At 38.7% G+C, this 23,780-nt stretch overlaps 2 protein-coding genes across 2 annotated transcripts; one reads left to right on the forward strand and one right to left on the reverse strand.

Annotated features, from left to right (window-relative positions):
* Positions 1-1,248: 1,248 nt before the first annotated feature.
* Positions 1,249-6,204, reverse strand: LOC107191131 (G2/mitotic-specific cyclin-B3). The gene is made up of 8 exons (XM_015580091.1): positions 6,120-6,204; positions 4,907-5,130; positions 3,497-3,751; positions 3,089-3,424; positions 2,314-2,772; positions 2,086-2,241; positions 1,731-2,011; positions 1,249-1,621 (listed from the first exon to the last, which is right to left on the reverse strand). Exons 3-8 carry the CDS (start codon positions 3,716-3,718, stop codon positions 1,570-1,572), a joined length of 1,506 nt encoding a protein of 501 aa, XP_015435577.1. The 5' UTR covers positions 3,719-3,751; positions 4,907-5,130; positions 6,120-6,204; the 3' UTR covers positions 1,249-1,569.
* On the forward strand, positions 6,199-15,176 carry LOC107191129 (peroxisome biogenesis protein 1). The gene is made up of 15 exons (XM_015580090.1): positions 6,199-6,313; positions 6,797-7,012; positions 7,088-7,202; positions 7,320-8,304; positions 8,386-8,600; positions 8,775-8,931; positions 9,024-9,186; positions 9,838-9,997; positions 11,405-11,721; positions 11,854-11,918; positions 12,000-12,059; positions 12,133-12,319; positions 12,710-12,883; positions 14,902-15,014; positions 15,089-15,176. The coding sequence occupies exons 1-15, from the start codon at positions 6,221-6,223 to the stop codon at positions 15,159-15,161; spliced, it is 3,093 nt and encodes a 1,030-aa protein (XP_015435576.1). The 5' UTR covers positions 6,199-6,220; the 3' UTR covers positions 15,162-15,176.
* Positions 15,177-23,780: the final 8,604 nt, after the last annotated feature.

The raw sequence follows: 23,780 nt of genomic DNA on the forward strand, positions 1-23,780 counted from the left end.
CGACAGATTAAAAATCATTATTTGATTTTATTAAATTACACTTCGTTTACAATGGTTCACATACACACGTCTTACAAAACAGTAGGTATTAGTACATTCACTGACGGTAAAAAAATATATTATGACATTATATATACACCACCTAATTTCAATAAGTCTTAGAGTTGTATAGTAATCCTTAGTTGTATGGCTTCCATTATAAAGAAATCGCTTTAAATTTTTCCTAATAATTTTTGAAAATATGTACACGTCGATAATTGTAATCAGTATGTACAACTACTTTCTCAATCAGATATATATATATATATCTTACTTGTTCTTCTCGGTAGTAGTTCTAAATATTTTAACGTAACTAGCTCGTTAGGGTACAAATTGCATAAGTTATTATGTGTGAGAATTTTTTCGCGTTTGATCGCACCAAAATTTCAAATACATTCATATCACAGGTGGCATTTTTGTAAAGGCTATGTCATGTTCGTTAAACAGTACATGTTTATATATTAGTAACTATGGCATGAGTTAGGTTTGAGAAAATAGATCTCCATTACACTTTAATTTAAACGTGTAATGAATTCGATTCATGGCAATAAATAGAATCTCATATAGAATGAAAATTAATTAAGAAATGAGTTTCTCTATAAGTTACATATTTGCATATTAAAATTTACTACTTTTATGCAACTTGTCGATATAAATTAATGTCTTTAATTCCCTTCGTTTGAATAGCGAAGGAAACAATCTCTCCTCCACATTCACCCCCTCTCTTTTATACCGGTAATTTTACGCCGTGCGATGATTAAAAACTTATCGTACGTTCCGGTATCTTATGTAACTATCTTAGGAGCATACACGGTTTCTTTCATCAGTCTATAAAGTGCAACAACAATGCATAACAATACGCCACACCCCTCCTGACGGCTTCATTAAAAACAGAGATGCCGCATAATTTTCATAAGATCCATTCGTATTGTGTATACACGTACCAATTCAATCAAAGGCAACGAAATTGTCTCGTAGTACTTATTTGTATAGCAAAGAAAGAAAAAAATGAATAAAAGATTAATATTAATCTTTTTCATGCATATAAAAAAGATTTTGGAAATACTAATTTCTTTATCAGAATAACTGTAGAGTATAAAAGCGTGGCGCTAAAATAAATTTCTCAACAAAAAAAAAATTAAAATAACTTACAAATACTGAGATTGTAGAGTAATATAGAGATTATTAATATTGTATAAATAACTACAAAAAAAGAAAAGGAAAAAAAAGGAAAAAAAGAAAACAAAATTGCGTTACTTATCTGTCCTTCTGGATATTGTATAAAGTTCAAACTGAGCTTCACAGTCATTTGATTTCGTATGGTTTATGGACAATTGATAATTCAGATTTTGTTCTACGACAATTTCATTTTTAAACGAAGAAAGGTCATTATGGTTTGTATATTCACGCTCGGCGACCATCTTAATCATTTATAAATTTCATTACAGGCTACCTAATAATAATTAGGTGATCCTATGTATTATTGTCAACCATGTTTTTTTTTATATCTGTGTCTATTCCTTAAACTACTTATATTTCTAGAATATCTTTTAATGGCAGCTTTGCTACTTCGAAAAATATCCTAAAATGTAGAAGAAAATAATGAGTTTTCAATGTTAACATAATAACACTGTAAAATTAATATACCTAAGTATTATTTTATAAATGAAATAATATATTTTTAGGCTTACTTATGACTATACTTGTTGCGTACTGTTGTCAGAGCTTCCTTATGTTTTCGATGTAATCCTTCATTTAAGAGATGTACAATATCTCTTATGTCATCAACTTTATAACCACTATAATATTCTAAGGTTGGAGTCCATCCTCCTAGGTCTTTCATTTGTAATGCGAGAAGAAGTGCTGCAGCAGCCATTTTACTATCACTGAATCTTATCATTGAATAATCCATCAGTGAATACTCCAAAATATATCGAGCTAAAGTTAGTGTCAGCATCGAAACTTTCGCACACTGTATAACAATATTATGATTATAATTTGGTATAATATAAATGAAATTATATAAAAACAACGAGAATAACGCACCCTAGCGTATCGTCTAAGAAACCTATAAGAAAGAGGTATACCGAGATCAAAATCTACTACTTTTAGTACGCTCATTTCCATTCTAATTAATTCTCTTTGTGTGTAAGCACCGTCACATATATACAAGAAATCTTCAACCATGGGAGGTATTCTCTCCTATAAAAATCACGAGGTAGAACAACCAAGAACTGGTAATTTTGAAAATATAATGATGACGTTAATACCTACATCATATTTACTTGCTATAAAAAGACTTGCAGCACCTAACAACTGTAATGTCTCTTTTCCAACTGTTACTTTCGTCAGGTATAAATCAACTAGTTTCACAGCCAGATAAAGAGTTTCGTGATTTAATTCAAAAGATTCCTGAACTTCTACCATCCAGTCAACTAATAAGGCTCTCATCCACCGTGAAAGACACACTTGTCTTTCCATATAATCTCCAATAGGAAACAAACGTTCCCTGTCCTTTAAATAATTGAAGATATCCGTGGCATAATGAGAGACTTGAAATGGGTCCAACCAATTCTCTGCATCAAAGTCCCATTGCACTCCCTCAGGTAATACTGTTTCAGGAACAGCATCCAAACGAGCAGCTATCGACTTCTTTTCAGGTTTTTCAGGTTTTCCAGGTACTGGAGATTTACTTATTTCATCTTTTTTCTTTGATTTTTCAGATTTCTCAAGCTATGAAGATGTACATTTGTACATTAAGTTATACGGAGTTTAATTTATACATATAAAAATTATACCGAAATATACATGGAATAATGAAAGACCATGCGACCCTAAGAACCGTGCTATTGAAGCCGTGTCGGCACGTGGAAATGTGTCAACGAACCCTCACTGTTGATGGCGCAGGGACAAAGTCGCCGTAGCAGAGCCATCGATAGCGATGGTCCGTTTAAACACGTCGACACGGCTTTAATCGCGCGGTTGTTTAGAACGACAAGGCCTCTGCAAACCTGCATCAAGGCATAGTATAATGTGAGAAACTGCTCACCTGTACATTACTTCTCCGTGATTTCCTCTCACTGTCATCTCCTATATCCTCTAATGCACTTACATATAAAGAACTATCCTCTGATTTTTCTAAATCTAAACTACGTCTAAGATTAACAATTTTACTAGGTACTTCAACTTTTTCATCATCTTTTTTTACTGGTTTTACACGTGGCACTGGCTTTGGTTTGGGAGGTACTATCTCAGCTTTAGTCACAGCTTTCTCAAGCGTTCTAACTGAACTTGTCTGAGTATAAGGTTTTATTTGAGTAACAGTTGGCTTTTTTACAGCTTTCTTTGGTTCCTGTTGGTGTGTTCCCAATGTCTTTCCAATAGCCTATCGTTAAAAAAAAAATTAGAACCATTCACAAAGTAATTTTGACAAAAGAGAAATGCTAAAATAACATACATTAGTAATATTTCCTAATGCAGATCTCTTTGTTGTTTTCTCCTTTGGTGGGGATGCCTCGGCTTTTCTTTTACTACGAGGATCTTTCCCAAGAACAGATGGCTTGATTAAAACATTTACTGTAGAATTCTGACTTCTGGTTGTTATTCCTTTTCTTGTAGCTATGTTAGTATTACTTTGTTTATTTTGTGAATTTAAAACTTTTGATGGTGCCATCTTCATGAATGATTAAAAATATAATATTATGGTTCCTCCCTGTGTAAGGAAAATGAAGGATTGATCACAATTTAAGCTTGTTAGTTTTTCTGTTTTTGTTAATATAATTTCATATGTTACTATAAATTTCTATGCGCTATTAATTAGATACAGGGTAATTTTGTTGTAAGAGCAGGGTAAAATTATGTGTATCTGAACTTTTTTACTAAAAACACATTTTACAGAATAATGAAATAGGACACATAAATTTTTTGAATTAATTCGAGTCTTTTAAATAAAATTAAAAGATCTTTAAATTCCAAAATTATATATGCATAATTGGAATCTGTGATCATCAATCCCTTTAACATCAAGTCAGGCTTATTGTACGGACTTTAGATTCAATTTAATAAATATAAACATTTTTCATCTGCCATAATTTCAAGTGAAATATTCTTTTATTGTTATAAATATCTGTACAAGTATAGATATTTCTTTTCGTGTTAAAAACTATAAACTACGAATTCTGTAAACAGTAAACGAACGTTGTGGCTGAACGATTGTGTTCTCAGAATATACGAATAATTTTATATTTATGCATTTTGACCATCCTATGACTAGAGGACGTTAAAATATTGTTATATCCGAAATACATTCCGCGGTGTAAAACGTAGAAATTTGTAAGATAACATACGACTGCACGGTATGTGGCGTATACGTGGCCGACCAGCTACTACGACACGAGACTTTGGAACTAATAATTCATTAAATTCGTTCGCTTCTTCTATCACCAGCGTAATTTTATCATACTCCGATAAACAGCCTATTGATTGATAATAAGATTGGAACCACTTTCTGTGATAAATCCAGAGGATTTCTTCACTTTCTTTCTACACGAGAGTATTCGTTAACTTGATTCATGGCGCGGTGCATTCATCAAGGTAAAAACGCGGGAACGTAAGTTAAGGACATATAGTTAGAAGACACACGAAAACACATTTTCTTCACGAGAATAAACATTACTCGTATGACCTTTGAAAGGGACCTAGCGTATGAAAAAAAGCGGTAAAAGGAACGGATAACAGAATTTCACCACGGCTTCCATGAAGACAAGCGATCACGAAAACAAAACATTCACTAATCTGTTCGAGTTACGAGCAGATTATTTATATGAAATTCACACTAACACGCAAGACACGAATGATTTTGATTTACCTGCTACCGATGATTATTGTTTATTGTGCTCTGGCTCGCTGGAATCTCTCATTTATGAAAATCTTGTGCCACAAGTACGTTACCGTAGTGTCCATTCGTCTCACCAGAGCAACTGAAGTTGACGCTGGTTCAAAATATCACAGTTACCATTAGCGTTTCCTCCGATTGGTCCGCTACGATTAACGAGATCCAATCGAATGCCTGGAAAGATCACTGTGCGCCACCTATCGACTAAACTTATATTCATGCCATACTACTTTGTTTATTCGAAACGCATTGTTTCGTTTTTTACCAATTTATACGCTACGATACGATTGTTTAAATATTTTGTGGATTGTATATTAACAGAAAAAATTTGAATCATGTTTAATATGTAATTTATACTGCTTGTAAACGTCGTATCATTAAGCTTTAAAGTTAAGAGTTTCATGGAATTGTTAACCAGATTAACTGGGACTAGCTATTTGCCAAATATTTCTCTTAGTAGTATTCGAATGTAACATCCAAATACCTAAACACTATTCTAATAAGATTTGAATATTCAAGTACAGTTTTAATCCGAACATAATGTCCACTTGATCGAATACTATCGGAGTTTAACAAAGTAATCCGATTATTGATTGTGATTCATAAATAGTCAAGAACTGTGATTAATAAATTCAAGAATTAATCATTACTAATTAATCTCAGTAATAATTAGTAATTATTATCGTGGCTACTTTTATAAGTCAATTACAAAAGTAACCACAAAATAATCAATTATTGGGTAACTCTGTCTGGTATTCGGGGAACATTTGAACACTTATAAAATATTTGTATAGTTCAGAGTTCAGACTCAACGTATTTGTAAAATAAAACAATGAGTTTGTAAATATAAATATTAGTCTTAATAATTATCCATGTAATATATCCCATTTTCGAAGATTTGCCCGCTGGTCGATCCGTCAGATCGCACCTTCGCATCATACACAAGTGGATTCCGGCAAATGGCGGGTGCTTAATAATTTTCAATAAATAATTAACCTTTGACCCGTATGTAGTCATTCGTTCGAAAGTACAAAAACATAGCATGCTCGACAAGACGAGTCGGAAAATTGTAGAATTAGCCGTTTAACGAAGAATATTATCGCGGCAAGCTTTTCTATTCGTCGGTGTTTTGCTAACCTAAATGAATATGATTCTCGTTCACATATTGTGACAGTTTGGCACGTACCGAATAGTTATCGTATATTCTCTTCGTATGTGTGTGTCGTCGCGTATTGCATCCTGAGTTTCCGTTTTATCCGTTTGTGGTTTCCTTACAAACAATCGAAAATGCAGAGTGAACGTTTGATAGTTAAGTACATAAAAGTGAACAACTGCTTCGCCTATTTGCCAGACGCCTGGCTACGTAAATTGGAAACTAAGGTTGGTGTTATACGTCTCACGTAATTCGCTACGAATATATAAGCATGTATTGTAAAACACGTATCACGCGTGCAACGGTAGATAGAAAATCTGTTGTGCCAATCAGAACACAAACAGGATACAGCTGACTTTAAATGAATCAATAACGTGATCTCCCGATAGATGTCGCGAACATCTGTTTTTTTTTTCAATCCGATCGGTAAAGCATATCTTCACGGTTCATCGATCGACATATGGGAAAGAAGATTGTTTACCTGTTGTTGATAATCGATCGATAGATTTTAAAAACGTTTCGTAATATTCTGTAGATATAATCACTTTCTTCTATAACGATAATGATACAAATTTATAAACCGTTTTTCTTATGAAATTTTCCCCTCAATTGGTTTTATAAAACAGTTTATCAACACTGTGACTGCTAGGCTAGTTAGTTACCACGAATTTTCCTCAAATTTAATGAACAATAGCTGCTTGGAATTGCAGGAAAATGCGATTGAAATAGAGCATAACGGTAAAACGTATTATGCCTCGTGCAGCGCGAGCGCAAATCACAATGAAATACTATGCCTTGGTACAACGTTTGCCAGAAGTTTGGGCATCAACGAAGGAGATGAAGTATTCATATCATCTGTGAAGGATGTGCCACATTTAACAAGAGTTAACGTTATACCTCGTACTGCGGATGACAGGGAGATTTTGGTAGGATTAGAAAAATTCTTATCACTTTTCCCGCTGGATCAGAATTTCCAAACTGAAACGGAGATCATTTTGTAGGAATTGCAAATGGAAAAGGTGCAATCGACATTGCTCACTCAGATCCGCGTGGTGGCCAAGGGTCAACCAATTGTCGCGTGGGTGTCAAAATTTTCGTCAGTAGTATTTATCGTAGGCAAGTGTAAAATCCAAAAAATTAAATCCATTTAAATTATTTATATAAAAATCCATTAAGGGATTATCCACCGTTGGGGGGGTTAAAAAAGTTTCACGATTTCTCTTTATCGCACAGAATTCCTGGAGCCAAGTGCCAGGTACGGAAAACTGGAGCAATTAACAGAGATACACGTGGCGGACGTAGTGGAAAGTAAAAAGACAGAATCATCCCCTAAACAGAACACACAATCCGTCAACATCGCCGACCATTTATCGACTACATTAAGAAGACTCTTACCGTTAGCAACCAGACCAATCGACGATAGATCAAAAGAGAAGGCAGCTAGAAATTACAATCTCCTTCAGAGTTTTCGCCAGAAAAAGAAGCCAATTATATATCGCGTCCATCCACTTCCAAAGGCGTCGAAAGATGCCAAGGAAGGGAATTCCATCAACGAGATTACAGGCTGTCCGTATCACGTGTTCATACCAAGAAGCCAGGCGCCAAAGTTCGATGGTACATTCGCTATTTGCCGCGTGAAAAAGGTACCAGAGAGTAGACAGTACGTGAACACGACCAGCACGGGTTTCCTTACAAGGGACGAGTCCCCTGTACCCAAGCTGGCCACGGAATTGACTGTGAGAGTTTTCATCCTTGAGGACCTACTGGAAGGATCCTCTAATTCGAACAAGGATTATTTCAACACTGGCCTTCTTCACAGAAGCGTGTACGTCTCGGATAGTTTGAGGATTACCTTGGGCTTAAAGGTGGGAGCAAAAGTGAGCTTGTGGCAGGTCGAGTCTCCCCAGCAAGTGAATCCATCTACTATCGAACTATTTTCCTGGCGGGACTCGGAGTCCACGAAGATTTTTGAAGGTTATGTTAGGACACATTCGATGCAAGAAGGGTTACTGATCAATTCTGGTGCCGTTGTTGTTTTTGACGGAGGTCAACAATGTATCGTGAAGATCTCACCAGAGGAGTGCACGTTTGCCCTGATAGATGAGACTGTCTTAAAAGGATTGAGGATTCACGCAAGATCCGTGACTGACAAGAGCGATCTGCGGCTATCGGAGAAGACTGATCAAGAGAATCATAGACTGGACAAAGTTTCTACGCGGTACTAACCTGGTTTTCTTTCGAGATTTTTCGATTCTGTATTTTTTCAGTTTTTTTTTATTCGATTGATATTATCATTCAGGCACTTAAAGAATATCTTGACGGAATGTCAAGTCACGCTCGATCTCAGTCTCGGTCTGCGCAAGCAATTGGATTTCCATTACGACCGGGAGAACATATTAATTTCTGGCGATGTCGGTTCCGGCAAGACGACCGTTTGTAAAATACTCAGCGAATATTTGCAAAATGCCCCGTACTTCGTACACGTTCACACGATCGATTGTAGATCGTTGAAAGGTAATTGATTCGGGCGTTTTCGGAGCTTATTGGCCGCCATCTTTATTCGTCTGAAAACCATTAACTTCGAGTGGAAATCATTAACTTCGTCAATTTTTCTGGCGCAATCAATGATTTAGAACTGTGTGTAATTTCTTGCGAATGTTCGTTCGACTTTTTGTTTATTTCTTTCAGGAAAAAAGGCTGAGATGTTACAAAAGATAATAACAACCGCACTAACGGAATGTATTTATTATCAACCGTCCGTGTTATTTCTGGATGATCTAGAATCCATCACGAACGCGTCTACGAACGACGAAGAGAATACTCCGGACGCCATGAACGCCGCCAGGTATTTTCTCCCTTACCTTCCATTCTCAGACACGATTTCCTTAAAAATGTTTTACACGAATATGAGAGGGTGTAGAAATGTTCTCTTATCAGGATTACAGACATGTTCATTAACATGGTGACACAGTACCAAGAAACGTACCACGTGTCAGTGATCGCCACGTGTGCTGGTGTTAACAGGATTGGCCAGAAATTGCGACCAGCGAGAGGGTCCCATTTTTTCAGAACAGTTTTATCGATACCAAACTTGGAAAAGGTACGTAATTATACATTCTAACAATGCAGGATCTATTATTTTTGTGAAATTTAACCCTCTAATGGTAAGGTCCGGGTCGCATACGACCCAAGTTACAGTTCCTCTTGTGCTGTCCCCACTCTATTTTTTATTATTTTTATATAATTCTCGTTATAAAATATTTTGTATTATTTAGTAAACATTTAATATTTGCATTATTCTATGTTATACAACTCGATTCTTATTATATAAATAAACAAAAATACATTGTTAAGATAATAACTATTTTTTATCCATTTGAAAATAACAGAAGAAAGCTTGGGTCGGATTCCCTTACCATTCGAGAGTTAATAGTTGTTTCGAAGGAATTTAGAGGTTTATGTTACGTCACCTTATTAATCGCGATTGTTCTTTAGTACCTGACGCCATTCTTTTGGACACTTTGTTCGATTTTTTCCTAAACGTCGACTATTCAGAAATTAGTAGCACCGAAATCAAGAGGAACGCTTCAAGTTCTAATGTCAGGTGAATCGTTCCCCTAAGTAAGGGGTGGCACGTTAGCGAACCATGAAGCGAACTGTTAAACAGATTAGCGTATCGCGAGGCGTCTACGTTATTGTACGAATCCTGTTGGATTCGGTGTAACCCGTGTAACCCGTGCTCTCTAATCAGGTGGATAGAATCGATATTTTGCAATTAATGCTCGGGGACAAGTTGTACGTGCCTCGAGACGTGAATTGGGATTACTATGGAAACAAGACCGAGGGATGGATGGTACAGGATCTGGTCGATCTGGCGGAGAAAACCGTGTTCGCCGCTTGGAAACGTCACGGTAACGAGACTTCACGTAATTGCTTTCACCTTGCGATCACGAATTGTTCGCATGCGATATTAATTACCATTTGAATACCGTTGAGAAATCATAACACTTACAAGGAGAGGTCCGTAGGTGTAGGACCGTTCCTGGGCTGTTGGCCGCCCAGGTGTAAAAACAGTATGGCCGTCCTTATTAATTTAATATTATACAATTAAGAATTCGATATGCAGTGTTTACTTTTATGTATATATATAATAATAATAATAAAAATATATACGGAATAAAATATTCATTTTTAATAAAACCATTCATTTTTTAAGGATCTTTGTTTCATTTTATGAAAATAAAAATTAGAAAATATTATTTATTTTCATAATGTGAAACAAAGATCCTTAAAAATTGAATGGTTTTATTTAAAATGAACATTTTATTCCACATATAAGTACGAACAAATGTAATAAATATAAAAAATGTGCGATTCCATTTAAAGAAACAAAGTTGACCTTCTTATGACCTCCACGCGTCTGCATAGACAAAAATTACCTATTGATACCATTTAATTTTTGTCTGAAACATTTTTTAATATCGTTAACAGTTTCGGAGATATTCGAGTGGGTCGATTTAAACGGGACTACAGAAAGGATGTGATTTTACATGTAAAAATAAGTCGAAAATATAGAATTAAATTTTTTTATACGAAGCTTCGTTTTCAAGATAATCAACTTTCGAAATCCATCTAACAGGCATGTATGTACCTACTGGCGCTGAAACTAAGTAGAAACGGAGTGTAATGAACAGACGCATTAACCAAGTCCTATTCAATTACACGCGCATCCAGCGGATGTTCAAATAGGATTGTCTCGAAAACGAAGCATCGTACAAAATAACTTTATTCTACATTTTCGGTTTATTTTTGCATCTAAGTTCATTCACATTCTTTTAACATTAAAAATCTCATAAACTAATAGTCATATACGGCTGAAACAAATATCATTGGCTTCAGAATTCCAAGTGCTATCACTGTGATAAATCTCATTAGTAAGTCGTCGTTACACCTGGGGACCTTTCCTTGTTAATAGTAACAAAGATCTGTTGAATCGTTGAAAAGTATGGGTACCTACTCTATCCCTATTTTCGAGTTAACACGTGGAAAGCCTGTTTTTATTAAATACATTTGTTTAGGTATTTATTAGTAACAATATAAGTATTCACACGTTAACTTCAATACTCATTACTTTCTACTACTCACTCAAAGTACGAAGGGTTTACAAACTTTGCAAGAATTACCGCCATTCAAGTTCACAGTAGTCAATTGAAATTTTATCTGGGCGATATGATACGCTCGGTGTGTGTGTGTGTGTGTGTGTGCTAATGTGCGTGCTGACAATCGTATCATTGTTGATTCACCGGTGAATACAAAAGGAGCCACGAGGCCGCCGGTCGTTATCACGGAAGAGGACGTGTCGATTGCCCTGAAGAATTGTACGCCGATGTCTTTGCAAGGCATACAATTGTACAAAGGCCAGGGCCACGGTTGGTCTGATATCGGGGGCCTGGCGGAAGTGAAAAGGTCTCTTATAGAGATTCTACAGTGGCCGTTGAAGTATCCCGAGATATTTAAGAACGCGCCGATCAAGCTACAAAATGGCGTGCTGTTGTACGGGATGCCTGGAACCGGGAAAACGATGCTCGCCAAAGCGATCGCAAACGAATGCGGCGTGAATTTAATTAGCGTCAAGGTAGAACTACAAACATTCATTTTACACGTTATTTGTTTCACATCGTTAAACATTCAAATTGGATTGCGAAACTGTCACGTTTGTTCTCCATATATGTTTTATAAACGTTGCATATAAAACATTTGGTTTTAGGGTCCTGAATTGCTATCGAAGTATATCGGTGTGAGCGAGGAGTCTGTTAGGAACGTATTCGAAAGGTATATGTGGTTAATAATTAAATCTATATATAATTTATTAAAAACTATTGCGATCGAATACGTCTTTGTGATATTTACTAGGGCTCTCCGGGCGAAACCGTGCGTTCTATTTTTCGACGAGTTTGACAGTCTCGCTCCCAGGTGAGTCTATCATCAGAAGTTATTAATAACAATTTACATTCAACATTCTATATTTTTCTGTGATTAATTATAGACGAGGTCATGATAGTACCGGAGTAACAGACAGGGTGGTGAATCAATTGTTGACACAAATGGATGGGGTGGAGGACAGAGAGGGAGTAGCAGTGGTGGCGGCGTCTTCGAGGCCAGATTTGTTGGACCCAGCACTTTTGAGACCTGGACGTCTCGATAAATCTTTATACTGTCCTCTACCCGATCAGGTACACCTTTTTACAGAATCATGAAACGTTTGGTCTACAAAGATACATACGTAACGAGTATATCTGAATATTTAGCTTAAATTTTGGTGCGTTCTATTTCCCGGTAGATTTTAGTCTTGAATACATTTTTGTCCGGAGTAAAAAAATCAATTTGGTTGCTGTAATTGTTCGCTTGCGCACAGATTCTATTAATTGGGCCACTATTATTAAATTTGGATGTGTATGGTGAAGGCCTAAAAAGTGGGGGAGCTCTAATCGATCAGGCAGGAGTATTGAAGATTATTGGTGCCGTGATCTTTGCATTATTTGTTTATCCGTTAATAATTTTGTGTAGAAAACACAATGTATGATCACTGTTATTTTGTCATTCAATTTCTATAATTGCTGTAGGTGGACAGAGAAGCAATTTTAGTCGCGCTTTGCAAGACACAGAACATAAATACAGCGGAATTAGATTTAAAAGAAGTTTCGGCGATGACTTCCGGTTTCACTGGAGCTGATTTGAACGCGGTGGTCACGCAAGCCAGGTTATCAGCGTTCGAAGACGTGGTTGCTAATATTCCCGTAAGTAAATGCCTTCCTCAAGTGAGAATAACAATATTCCCTTCAATTCTGTATCCTTGCTACTAAATATACTGCTGATATGTAATTAGCAAATCGGTTTCCAATCGATTTCCATGTCGTCCGAGGGACTATAATTAAGCTTATATAGCTTAGTGTATATCACTACGGGTAAAAAGTTTAGACAAAACACCATGTATATTTTGTTATGTTTGGCGAGTCATTCAGGAGCATCTCGAATGTTCGATATTAACATAACAAACTATACATGGTGTTCCGTCTACATATCTTAAATTAAACTCTCAGAAAAGCCACCTGACCTATGCGATAACCTAAGTAAAATTCCATAAAAAAAAAACTGACTATCTAACGAAGAACCGTCGTCTCTCCAGTTCAACATTGCAACGGAAGCCACGCGATTCAGATACTCGTCTATCTGTAAATTCCGTGGTTGATCGAGATATTCTGGCCGGCGGAGTAACAAAAACGAATCCACCTAGCGAATACTCCTAGAAAACCTCCCCTGTTCCTAACGATCGTTTCGTTTTGTTGGGCCGCCCCTGTTGTATCTCTCTCTTCGTCTCACGGGCGCAATAATGAAAAGCATTTTAGCGCGACTCCAGCTGAGAATCATTTGTAGGGAGCTTCCGAAGTAAGATAGTGCGTAATGATGATAATATCGTTAGGTGTACACCACCCCTCCGTTCTATGTATATAGAGTGGCGTCGGGTGGCTAGGTAGGCGGGTAGGTGGCGCGATATAACTGAGGAAACGTAGACCAGGTTTATTAGCGCACGCTGCCGAGAGCACCAGCCATCCCCCTCACCCCCCCCCATCTCGCTACACTTCATCCTGGCCTACGCCTCGCTGAACGTCGAGGGGGTTATTATCTTATGCGTTATAATGATACACGGTTTAAGGCCTGCAGCGGTCCTGCAAAATCGAAAGGCTTGACTAGCCTCCCTCTGGCGTATCCCGGATTCCGGGGACGTGGAGCTACAGACTATCTTTCGGAAATTGACGGTTATTCCTTGTGTTTTAACCCTTTTAAGGGATATTCCTGTTCATTGATATTACGATACTTCTTGAATGTGATGAAAACGTGAAAAAATAATGTGAAATTGTAGACGTTTTGGAATTAATAGTATTGAGAGTTTAGGAAAGATACAGTAAATCACTGATGAGTATTCGGAAGTTCCTTGGCACTGAACTAATGGTCATACGCGGCTGAAACAAATATCATTGGCTTCGGAATTCCAAGTTTTATCGCTGTACTAAACCTTGTTATAAAGCTAGCGTTACACCTGGGAACCTCTCCTTGTCAGTACCGAGGAGCCTTCGAACATTCATTGAGGATTTACTGTGTATTTCTTCGTATTCAGTAGGTGTCGTAATATCTGTGAACGCGAGTCTATAATTTTTTTATCGACACATCTACCAAAGGAAATTAATTTTTAGATTTGTTGGGGGAATTAACTACTTGTCGGTTCTGCCACCAATAACGGATTGCTCTGTATATCATGTAAAATATCCTCGAATGCTTTGTAAGTGGTTAAGTTGAAAGAACTATCATGTACGTTTCCTAATTTTTATCTTGAAAATAAAAAAGGGTTCCGATAAGTTTATAACAAAGGAGCCTAGTTAAAATGTAAATCTTGATTAGAGGGGATGTTTTGGATAAAAAGAAATGTTATTAATCTAGATTTAGACGTTTTGTAATCGTCCTGACGCGTGTAACGACTGATAACACGGGTGTGTATGAGGGGTGTAAGCGAGGGGTTCAGGGACTATTAATTAACTTCCCACTGAGAAAACGAAGTTACGCCGGGCACTTACCTACCGGAAGAACACGAATATCCAAACTGTGCGTCTAATTAGCGAGCGAGTTTCCTGAGCGCGACGCATTCGGAGAGAAATGCGTCTCCGCACTGATAAGCGATAATACCTATAGGTCGACTTGCTCTGGGTGTTTATCGTTTAAAGCGACGATTATTAATGTTGTACATTCTATTTCTCAACAGGATGGAAAAATCGTAGCCGAAGACATCAAGGTGTCTCAAAAGCATCTCGTCGATTCCGTCAAGTCCACTCATCCTTCGTTGTCCAACGTTGAAAAAGAAAAATATAAGAGAATGTGAGTGTACTTCGAATAGACGATTAATTACATACTCCGAGACTTTTGCAATAATATTTTTATTCCCATTACAGTTACGCCAGATTCGCGAAACACGATAACTTCACGGAAGACATGCTGAGGAATCAGAAGGCTACCCTAGCATAAGATAGGAGTGTTATTGAAATTTCTACAGCGTATGGAAGATTTTAGTAAACTGCTAATGCTAAATAAGTGGTTAATTGAAATAAAAGTGCTAGGACAATATTTACTTACGTGTTCCAAATAATAAGAATCTAATCTCTAGCTACAAAACAGACACTTGATGATCGATTGTTGCAATGAAACCGACGATATCAATATTTACAAATCGTTCTTCAGAAAATTTTAACTATGTTACAACTTATCCCGTGTTACAACCTGCCCCGGTCTCCCCTATTATACGTCTATGGTCCAGGGACAGTCCGCTAATTTTTCAGGATCCAAGACCGCAGCCAAGAAAGAGGAACACCAGGCCCGGCTGTTATTCTAACTTTAATTTTATCACGTGTACATGTAGCTGCATATCCTGCAAGCGTCGTGGCCCTAGAGGAGGAAAGGGGAACGCCACTTTTCCTCGTTTAGCCGAGTATAAGCGTAATCCGGATGCCTGCGTCTCTCAAGAAACTCAACCATCCCCCAACGGGGTGGAACGACGTTCCGCGCCAGGCGAAGCTTAACAGGCACGGGCACACCGGCACGGAACTTTTCGTATTAATAATCGGTATAATAATTAGTATTTTCATGCGCGACTTAGCAGGAAGGACGCGATATTCGCGGGGTTGCGCGCGCGCGCACCAGCGAGCGCCCACCGCAACACCGGGGCGAGGAGCGGAGAACGAGGCTCTGAACTTCGGTGGATCTTGATTTTAAGTTCGGGGGCGAAGGAGGCGCATATTTCACCCCGCTAATGTCCCGCCAGATAAACTACAATATTAGCTGCCTTCGCCCGTGATTTAATTTAACTTTGCCCCGGCGCGACATCCGCCTCTAGCTTTCGGCTGCCACAACCCGGTTAAACCCCCCGTCGTACAACCACCCCCTCCCCCTTCCCCCGCCAACGATGTCGACATGTGTTTCTGGTTTATAGTTTTGAGGGTTGGATAAGTGGACTCTAAAGAAATTGCATCCTCGCCCGAGATTGCGAGACTCTGCTGCTGGCTTCTTTCTCTCACTTTAAATCATCTTCTTTCGCGGACAGTTCGAGGATTTGTGGACCCACCGCGTCATGTATTCTTGGCTGATTGTAATTAAGAGTTTTACCCGTGATTACTGGAGTTTCTTAACTCTCGTGGTAATTCGTCTTTGTATTTGTTATTATTACTATTTATTCGTTTAACCTTCCTGGAGTCTTGTGATTGTCTCTGCATAGTGACTTACAAACGAGAGTATGTCGCACTAATCGAGACATTACTGTAATTGATTTTGAAGTTACAAGAATTATTTAAAAAAGTATTTTCCCAACTTTCAGTCTTTCTTACTTTGTCTACCGACGAAACTAGAGACTCCGTGAATTTTCTTTGACTTAAGTGTTCCCTTGTGCACTTTAAATGGGTCTTGGTTGGCCTCTTCAGGAACGGTAGGAAAGGAAGAACACCGGTAAACGCGGGGAGAGGCAAACAAACTTGCACTCGCGATTATTCCCAGAAGAATTAGGATGGCATTCAGTTCCCGTGGAAATCATGGCGGCATTGTCGTGTATCCTTCGAACACGAAGACCGATGCGTCGTCGTCCCCCCACCCCCAAGTTCCTTTTCGAGAAAAGCGACGGAACGAGAACGAGGCGCCGTCTTTTACTGGGCGCAGTCAACTTCCCGAATGTCAAGGTAACGACATTAGCAGCACGAGAAACGGTAATCAGGAATAAAAATGCTACAACCGACGGCATTTACGCTAACTAATCTTCTTCAGGGAGGGCGAGGCGGTAACGGAGTTAGCAGCGGCCCCAGCTCACCCCCTCGGCCCCCGTTTCACCAGGGTTTTCCGTCGCCCGGCCAGCTTGTTAGCCGGATAATTGGCCATTTTTATGCTAAGCAGACCCGCGACCGTTACGGCGAGCTCGCGTTTTCGTTTTCTGTCATTCTTTCTGGCATGCTCTTGTGTCCAACGATTGATCGACCCACGAATCTTTTTATTTTGATCCAGAGGCGAATCAGCGCTAGATTAAGGGGAGTTTAAGGGTTGCCCCGTTCTGTACCTTTCATTTCGTTATAATTTAATGTTATTTAATTTTATTTAAATAAATTACAATTTTGTAAGATTCACGTACTTTGTTGTACTGTGTTACGAAAAATATAAGTATTTCTGTAATTCAGACCTTTATTCCATTTCGTGTCACCTATATTTGGGTGACGTGGTAGTTAAGTGTTAAACGATAAAACACCTAATCGTGTCAACTTTTGATCCAGACAACAATTCAATGTGTTGCTTTGAGAGGATGCATAATACATTGATATAGTTTTTATTGTTTCCACAAAATTGTGGCGATCATATCATTCGGAGAAAATCTATTCAAATTTTGCACGGACCCAATAGATTTTTGTTATATTTTCAGTTTGTAACATACAGTACTGCCCAAAAGTTTGGGATCAAATGCTATTTGTAATGAAAATAAACGCATGTTTGGAGATTTTAAGAATAAAGATGATTGTATACAGAATTTTCATCGAGGGTGCAGAATTTTTGAAAATGGTAAAAGTTGAGGTAGCGATTTTAATATTGTTGACGTTACTGTAAACGTTAATGTAACTTAATAGTTTATTAAATATGTATGTAATCATCTTAATGGTCCCATTAACCCCTTCCGTTGACTCTTATCTATACGTATTTGAATTGTCGCACCCTTTCTCTATTTTCTCCGTTTCCTTTCTCTCTATTCCGCGGTCCCGAAAAGATAAGGCGGTAACGGTGGTCGGTGCCACGGTAAGGCGATTACCGAATCGCGAGGACGCATTTCCGTGGTCAGAGTATAAGGCCACCATTGTGGTGGAAGCCACAGAGAAGAAAAGGATCTGACCTTTCCAGTCCGAAAAATGTTCCATTTATTCTTATTCAACAAACTGAAATCAAACATGAAAAGCCACTTCGTGAGATCAATTCTGTTATAATTAAGTGTCAGACCGTGCATAGTAAACAATTCTAATATATTTCTTTAATTAAAAAATGTCCCAATTATTCTCACACAACGAAGTGAAATCACACATGAGAAAACACTTCGTGAATCAACCCTAATACTAATTTAATATCAAATCGTGTACAATCAATGTTGCTTCCAGATATTAATATTCTATAAAGTATACTGAACCTAAATAATATTGTCGTTTTCCTACGAAAATATTCGTTACGTAGAATCCGATTAATTTTCCCGTTTCGATCCGCAAGCGTTATCATTTCTCCTCTTTTTCGTGACGGTCGAAATTAATGAGATCCAACGGTAAAATTCAAAATGGCCGCCGCAAGTCGACGAGTAAACACGCGATGAAACACATCCATGGTCCACGACGCGAAACAATTTCGCGACGGTGTGACGGCGGCTGCAATTTGATCGTGGAATTACGGGGGGTCACAAAAATACAGGATGGAAATGCAGAACAAGGAGGCAAAATCCATCTAGTGATTTCACAGGCAATTATGCCGTGGGTGCGCGTTGGCCGGGTTACTCTTATTTAACGCCAATGTGCGCCGAGATCACGCCTCAACGCCCTTGCACCGCGATCCCATTTGCGCGAAATTGTCAATGATAGAATGGCAGATTGAAAACTCGACATTCAAGCGCTATCCCTTCCATTCTGCTTTTACCTTTTTCTACCATCCGCCCCCAACCCTCTCGACGACGTCCTCCTTCATCGTCGACGTCACGATTCTTTCGTCAACCGTTCAAATTATGTTACGGGCGAGGGTAAGATTGCTTCAAATGAATTCGTTGTAAACTTCGAACAATTAACACTTTTGCAGTCGATAATTTTTGGATCTTAAGCCTTTTGTTGTTTATGTCGAATATACTCATCGTGAAAAGATAGCATTTTTTTGTTTAAGTATATTCGTCATAGCTTAAAAATAATTAAGCACACAAGTGCACATATTCTAAATGACATAAAATGTTTAAGGGATTACAAATGGAAGCTGTATTTCATAAATTAAATTGAAAATTTTGTTTGAATCGTTGAATTAAAAGTTTGTTCCATAAAAATTTCGGTAAGTACGATAAGATTAGAATCACAAAAAAATGTACCACTTCACGAGGAGAAAGTTTAAAGTTTCATCCCTTTTTAATGCAAGACTTCTAAGTAGTGTCTTGAGTAAGTATTCAAATAAGCAATCTACCATACATTATCGAATTTAGTAATTATGTTTCCAGGAAATTACAAGCTTATGCTGTTCTAATGTTAAAAAGGAAAAAATGTGGAGATGTTTTTAAATTAAACTGCATTACCAGCATATTTAATCAAAATGGTAATAGGTAAGTTATTAATACACTTTATAGGTGTTATGATACTTCTCCTTACCTTGAGCAAAGGTTCACTCTTTTCTATTTTGCATTCCATTTTGCGAACATTCAATTAATAATCGTGATTTTTTCTTGCTTTATGGCCCTTACTGTGAAAGAAATAAGTTCCTCTAAAAAATGTATTAGATTCTTCAGTAAAGTGAATTTGATTTTGATGGGCAAATACTTTTGAACGGTATCGTATATTAAATAATGATATCTGTATAAAACATATTATCGAAATGTTGCTACAAGGATCGATCGTCTCGACATTCAAACATAGATAACAAAATCGTACGATCTAAAATCGTGCTTGGAGAACAAACGTTCTCCGCAAACACGGGGGATTCCGTCGACGATGTGGGGGCGAGTGTCGATGTTACCCGCGAGTTTCTCTAATAAATTGCACTCGAAATAGTCGATCTCTCGGGAGTGTCAGCGATACCTCTCGCTTCGGTTGAATCGAATGAAAAGAAAGCATCAATAACTCGATTATCAGAGACCCAGATAAATAGACGGGCGGCCAACGCGATTCGACCGGGAATGAGTGCCCGCCACTCGACCACATCGAACGCAGGGAAGTTGCTTTACAGAAGTATCTCTGGGCTGTTGTTCCTACTGTTGCGATCGTACGGTCGCATTCTAACAGCGGGAACCCTTGAAATTACCCTCAGAATCGATATAATCGTTATCCGTGAAAATACACTGCGTGACATAACTATAAAACCACCCCAAAATTTTTCAATTCTTCTGTATTCTGGTTAAAATAAAAACGAACCAAGTATTTCATGTCTGAAATCCTGTTAAGAAATAATGTCCAGAAAAGGATAGATTATATTCCCAAGAAAAGAAATGGTTCGTTTTTATTTTAACCCCACTAACAAGGATTGAAAACTTTAGGGTAGTTTTATAGTTATGCCGCGCAGTGTATTAAAATGTTCTACAATAAAAACCAAGGTCGACGTAAAGAAAATTATAAAACCTCATTTATCTCGGAAGTCTGCAAATGTTAGACAGACCAATTGAGCTAAGGAGAGAATTAATCAAAGACAAGTACCAAGACACAAAAACTGAACCGTCATCCAACAGACAGATCCCAGAACCGTGTCCTCCGCCCCCTACAATCGAATCTCCAGTCCAGTACAACGCGACTACAAGAAGTAAACCAACATTCTATACACATCGTACCCACCCACCAGACTTTCAAGCTACGTTACACATCACCCTTATTTCACCTCCAGAACCGTGTCCCCGCAATCATCCAAACAAATCATCCGAGCGATCAGTCAGCTCTCCGAACCGATCGGTATATCCTCAATGTCCCCGTCGATGGACAACCGGGCGGAAAGATCGAGACGTCGTCGGGGTGTTTCTCACCCCCTTAGCGGCCGGACCCCGGAGGCCAGCCGATCTAGAGGATCTTTTGACAAGGACAGAGGCCAGTTGTGTCGCCAGGTTCCGTCGACATCGTCCCTATACCCCTCTCTATCTCTCTGGGCCGCGATATTTACGGGGCGTCGAGGCGTGGGTAACGCTGTTTGCCGCAATTTCTTGTTTCCATTAGGTTGGCCGGCCTGCGGGGTAAATTCCACCCTCGCCGGCCCACCACCACCTACCCTTCCTCCGGGCTCGGTTGCGCAACTTCGACGTCGACGCGGGCTACGGGCGTGAGGGGGATCGAGGGGTCTAGGAGATCGGGCGACACAGGCCTGGCAGGAGGGAAATGGTGCACACACAGGCCTCCACTGTGCGCGATCAAATGACGCGCGCCAGCGCCCACAATAACTGCCTCTTCACGCTCCGTTCCTATCCCATTCCGGCCTCGACACCCGTTCGCGAGTGTTCGACGATCCTGGGGATCGAGGATCGGACATGTCGACAACATTATTCTCGCGGCTTGGTCCGGCTGGACCAATTCTCTGATTTTTGATTGGTCATTGAGTACGGGCCTGAGAATGTGTCTCTTCATTTTTCACAAAAATTTAGTTAATTATTATCATTACACTACGTCGATCTACATGCGTGATATTGGTTCAAATCCTAAATATGTGATTGAACTCTTTAATGATAGTTCCTTGGATCTACTAAACCTATTAACACGTTGATTGCCACAGTGGAAAATTCCGTATGTAACCAGACACACTTTATTTCACTTTTTATATAATATATAACTGTTTAGTTAATAGAGGATGTTCTGGTATTAAATAATACTGAGATATTCATTTTACCCAGGAATTTTGTAACAAAATTTTCAACAAATTTTGGCAGTCAGACTGTTAAATAGAAATCGGTAGGTAACGTGTCAAATCGATCACTACCGATGACGTTACACAATGGGGTCATGTGAGTATAAATTGGTACTTTTCAGATATCCAACTTTATTGAATTTTCCTAGATAACTAATACTTAAAACTGATCTGTTTATTAACTTTCTTAATTTTTACCAGATCTAATTCTCATTGTGAAAACGCAGCTTAACTAGCTACCAAGACTCTACTTCCAGTCATGATCCCAACTAGTATTCAATATTCCGAATAAAGCAGTAAAACTAAACTTAATTCCTTTACTTTTACAACGATCCCAATACTTCGCCTGGAAACAGAAATAATTTCGTTCCATCAGCTGAATCATCTTTTCGATCATTTTTTAATAAGAAGCGCGCCTCGCGGATCAACCCCCTTAAAATTACGATCCGCGGACAGCCAAGAGTCGGTTCCACCGAAGAAAAAATAAAAATCGAGAGAACCTTCCGTGTAACTAATACGACAGGTATAATTTCTGTTTTTAAATCTCGGGCCACACTTACCCCGCAAGTAATTGAATTCTCGGCCCCGAGATTACTTTAGCTCTCGCCATTTACTCTTCAGCCGTAGCGCATCTTGCCAGCGGAGAGATCTCGGGCGATGAAGGCTCCTTCAGTCGGTTCAGCCCCGCGGGTTATTTAAGATAGATTATTATTCTCCGGAGGCGGAGGGGCATCAGCGAAAATGAAAACGCTATCATTTACAGGGAGATTAATTGCCGCAAATCACTTTATCCGCGGCTAGCTTTTCCACCGCCCCCACCCCCTTTACCAGCTTTTCTCACCACCTCCCCCGACGAACGTTTAATGGGAGCCCGTTGTTGCTCGGCGTTTGCCGTTGTTTCGATCATTCACCGTTCACCTGAATGCAATACTCCCAAGCGTGGTTTTCCATGGATTGTCCACGAACCGAACTACTCTACCCTTTTTTATTACTTGTTTCGACAAGCATTCCCTTATCCACGAATTCTTTTTTAATAAACAAAAAGTTTATCCCAAACAAAAACCCAAAACAGTTCATCCTCTCTCTACCAACAAAATTTCTATCACATCACTTTGTGTTCGTTCAAAAGGACTCGCTGACAATTGTTACGGGAGAAAATATTAATAACAACAAAACATATTGCATAACGTTGCACCTCGTCGACTATGAAAAGCACGCGTGTATCAACGCCTGTAGCATAAATATGCCCGCGAGCAAGAATAGCATTACATCAATCGACGAGCCGAACGCATACGCTTTCGTAATGGGCTGAAAGCTTCACAAAGCATACGAATAGGCAGGTGAGGGGGGGTGGGTGGAGGGTAAGGTTTTGTCGGCGGTGGAGCCTCGCTTCGCGACAAATCCCTCCTTTGTTGGCACCCGGCCGGGAAATAGAAGAGCGGAGAGAAGAGGAGCGCGAGCGTTGCATTATATTTTGCCTCGGCTGCATATCCATTGGTGCATGGATTCCTGAGCTTGTATCGGGGAACGGTTGTCACGTGAAAAATAATTTGCACACTCGCGGCTGGTCGTCCCGCGGGACTTTTCTCTTTCTAGTATTCCGGCTCTTCTTCTTTTGGATACCGACGAATGTTTTAAATTCGAGACGCGTTGCTTATTTTTGTAACATAATTTATGTGAACTGGGTTCAAATTGCTATATTTTTAACCCTTAATTTTTTAGACGGGATCGGAGGAACTGTCATGAGTATTTAAAAAAAAATATTTATTCGATGAATACTTAAAGAGATGATTGTTTGTTTTGGCGTATTCCTACGTGAGAATGCAAAACAATTACATAGTTGTGTAATAAGCACCTATGTAATAAGATTTGTTGTAATCAGGATTTTTATGCATTTATAACAAATTTTAAATACTTACACAAAATACCGTAAAATTGAGACTTTAATAGAGCTTAATGATGTTGATAACTTCTATCTCATTTGCGTTTTTAAAATTAATTTTAAAAATTGTGTAT

Source organism: Dufourea novaeangliae, unplaced genomic scaffold, assembly GCF_001272555.1.
Source record: "Dufourea novaeangliae isolate 0120121106 unplaced genomic scaffold, ASM127255v1 scaffold221, whole genome shotgun sequence".
Taxonomy (NCBI): domain Eukaryota; kingdom Metazoa; phylum Arthropoda; class Insecta; order Hymenoptera; family Halictidae; genus Dufourea; species Dufourea novaeangliae.

Bases quoted from the DNA above. Each gene is read 5' to 3' on its own strand.
- LOC107191129 (XM_015580090.1), top strand. From the start codon at position 6,221: ATGCAGAGTGAACGTTTGATAGTTAAGTACATAAAAGTGAACAACTGC. The intron at 7,013-7,087 runs GTAGGATTAGAA...ATCATTTTGTAG, and splicing joins CGGATGACAGGGAGATTTTG to GAATTGCAAATGGAAAAGGT. The intron at 12,884-14,901 runs GTAAGTAAATGC...ATTTCTCAACAG, and splicing joins ACGTGGTTGCTAATATTCCC to GATGGAAAAATCGTAGCCGA.
- LOC107191131 (XM_015580091.1), bottom strand. From the start codon at position 3,718: ATGAAGATGGCACCATCAAAAGTTTTAAATTCACAAAATAAACAAAGT. The intron at 3,425-3,496 runs GTATGTTATTTT...TTTTAACGATAG, and splicing joins CATTAGGAAATATTACTAAT to GCTATTGGAAAGACATTGGG. The intron at 2,242-2,313 runs GTAGGTATTAAC...TGATTTTTATAG, and splicing joins TTATAGCAAGTAAATATGAT to GAGAGAATACCTCCCATGGT.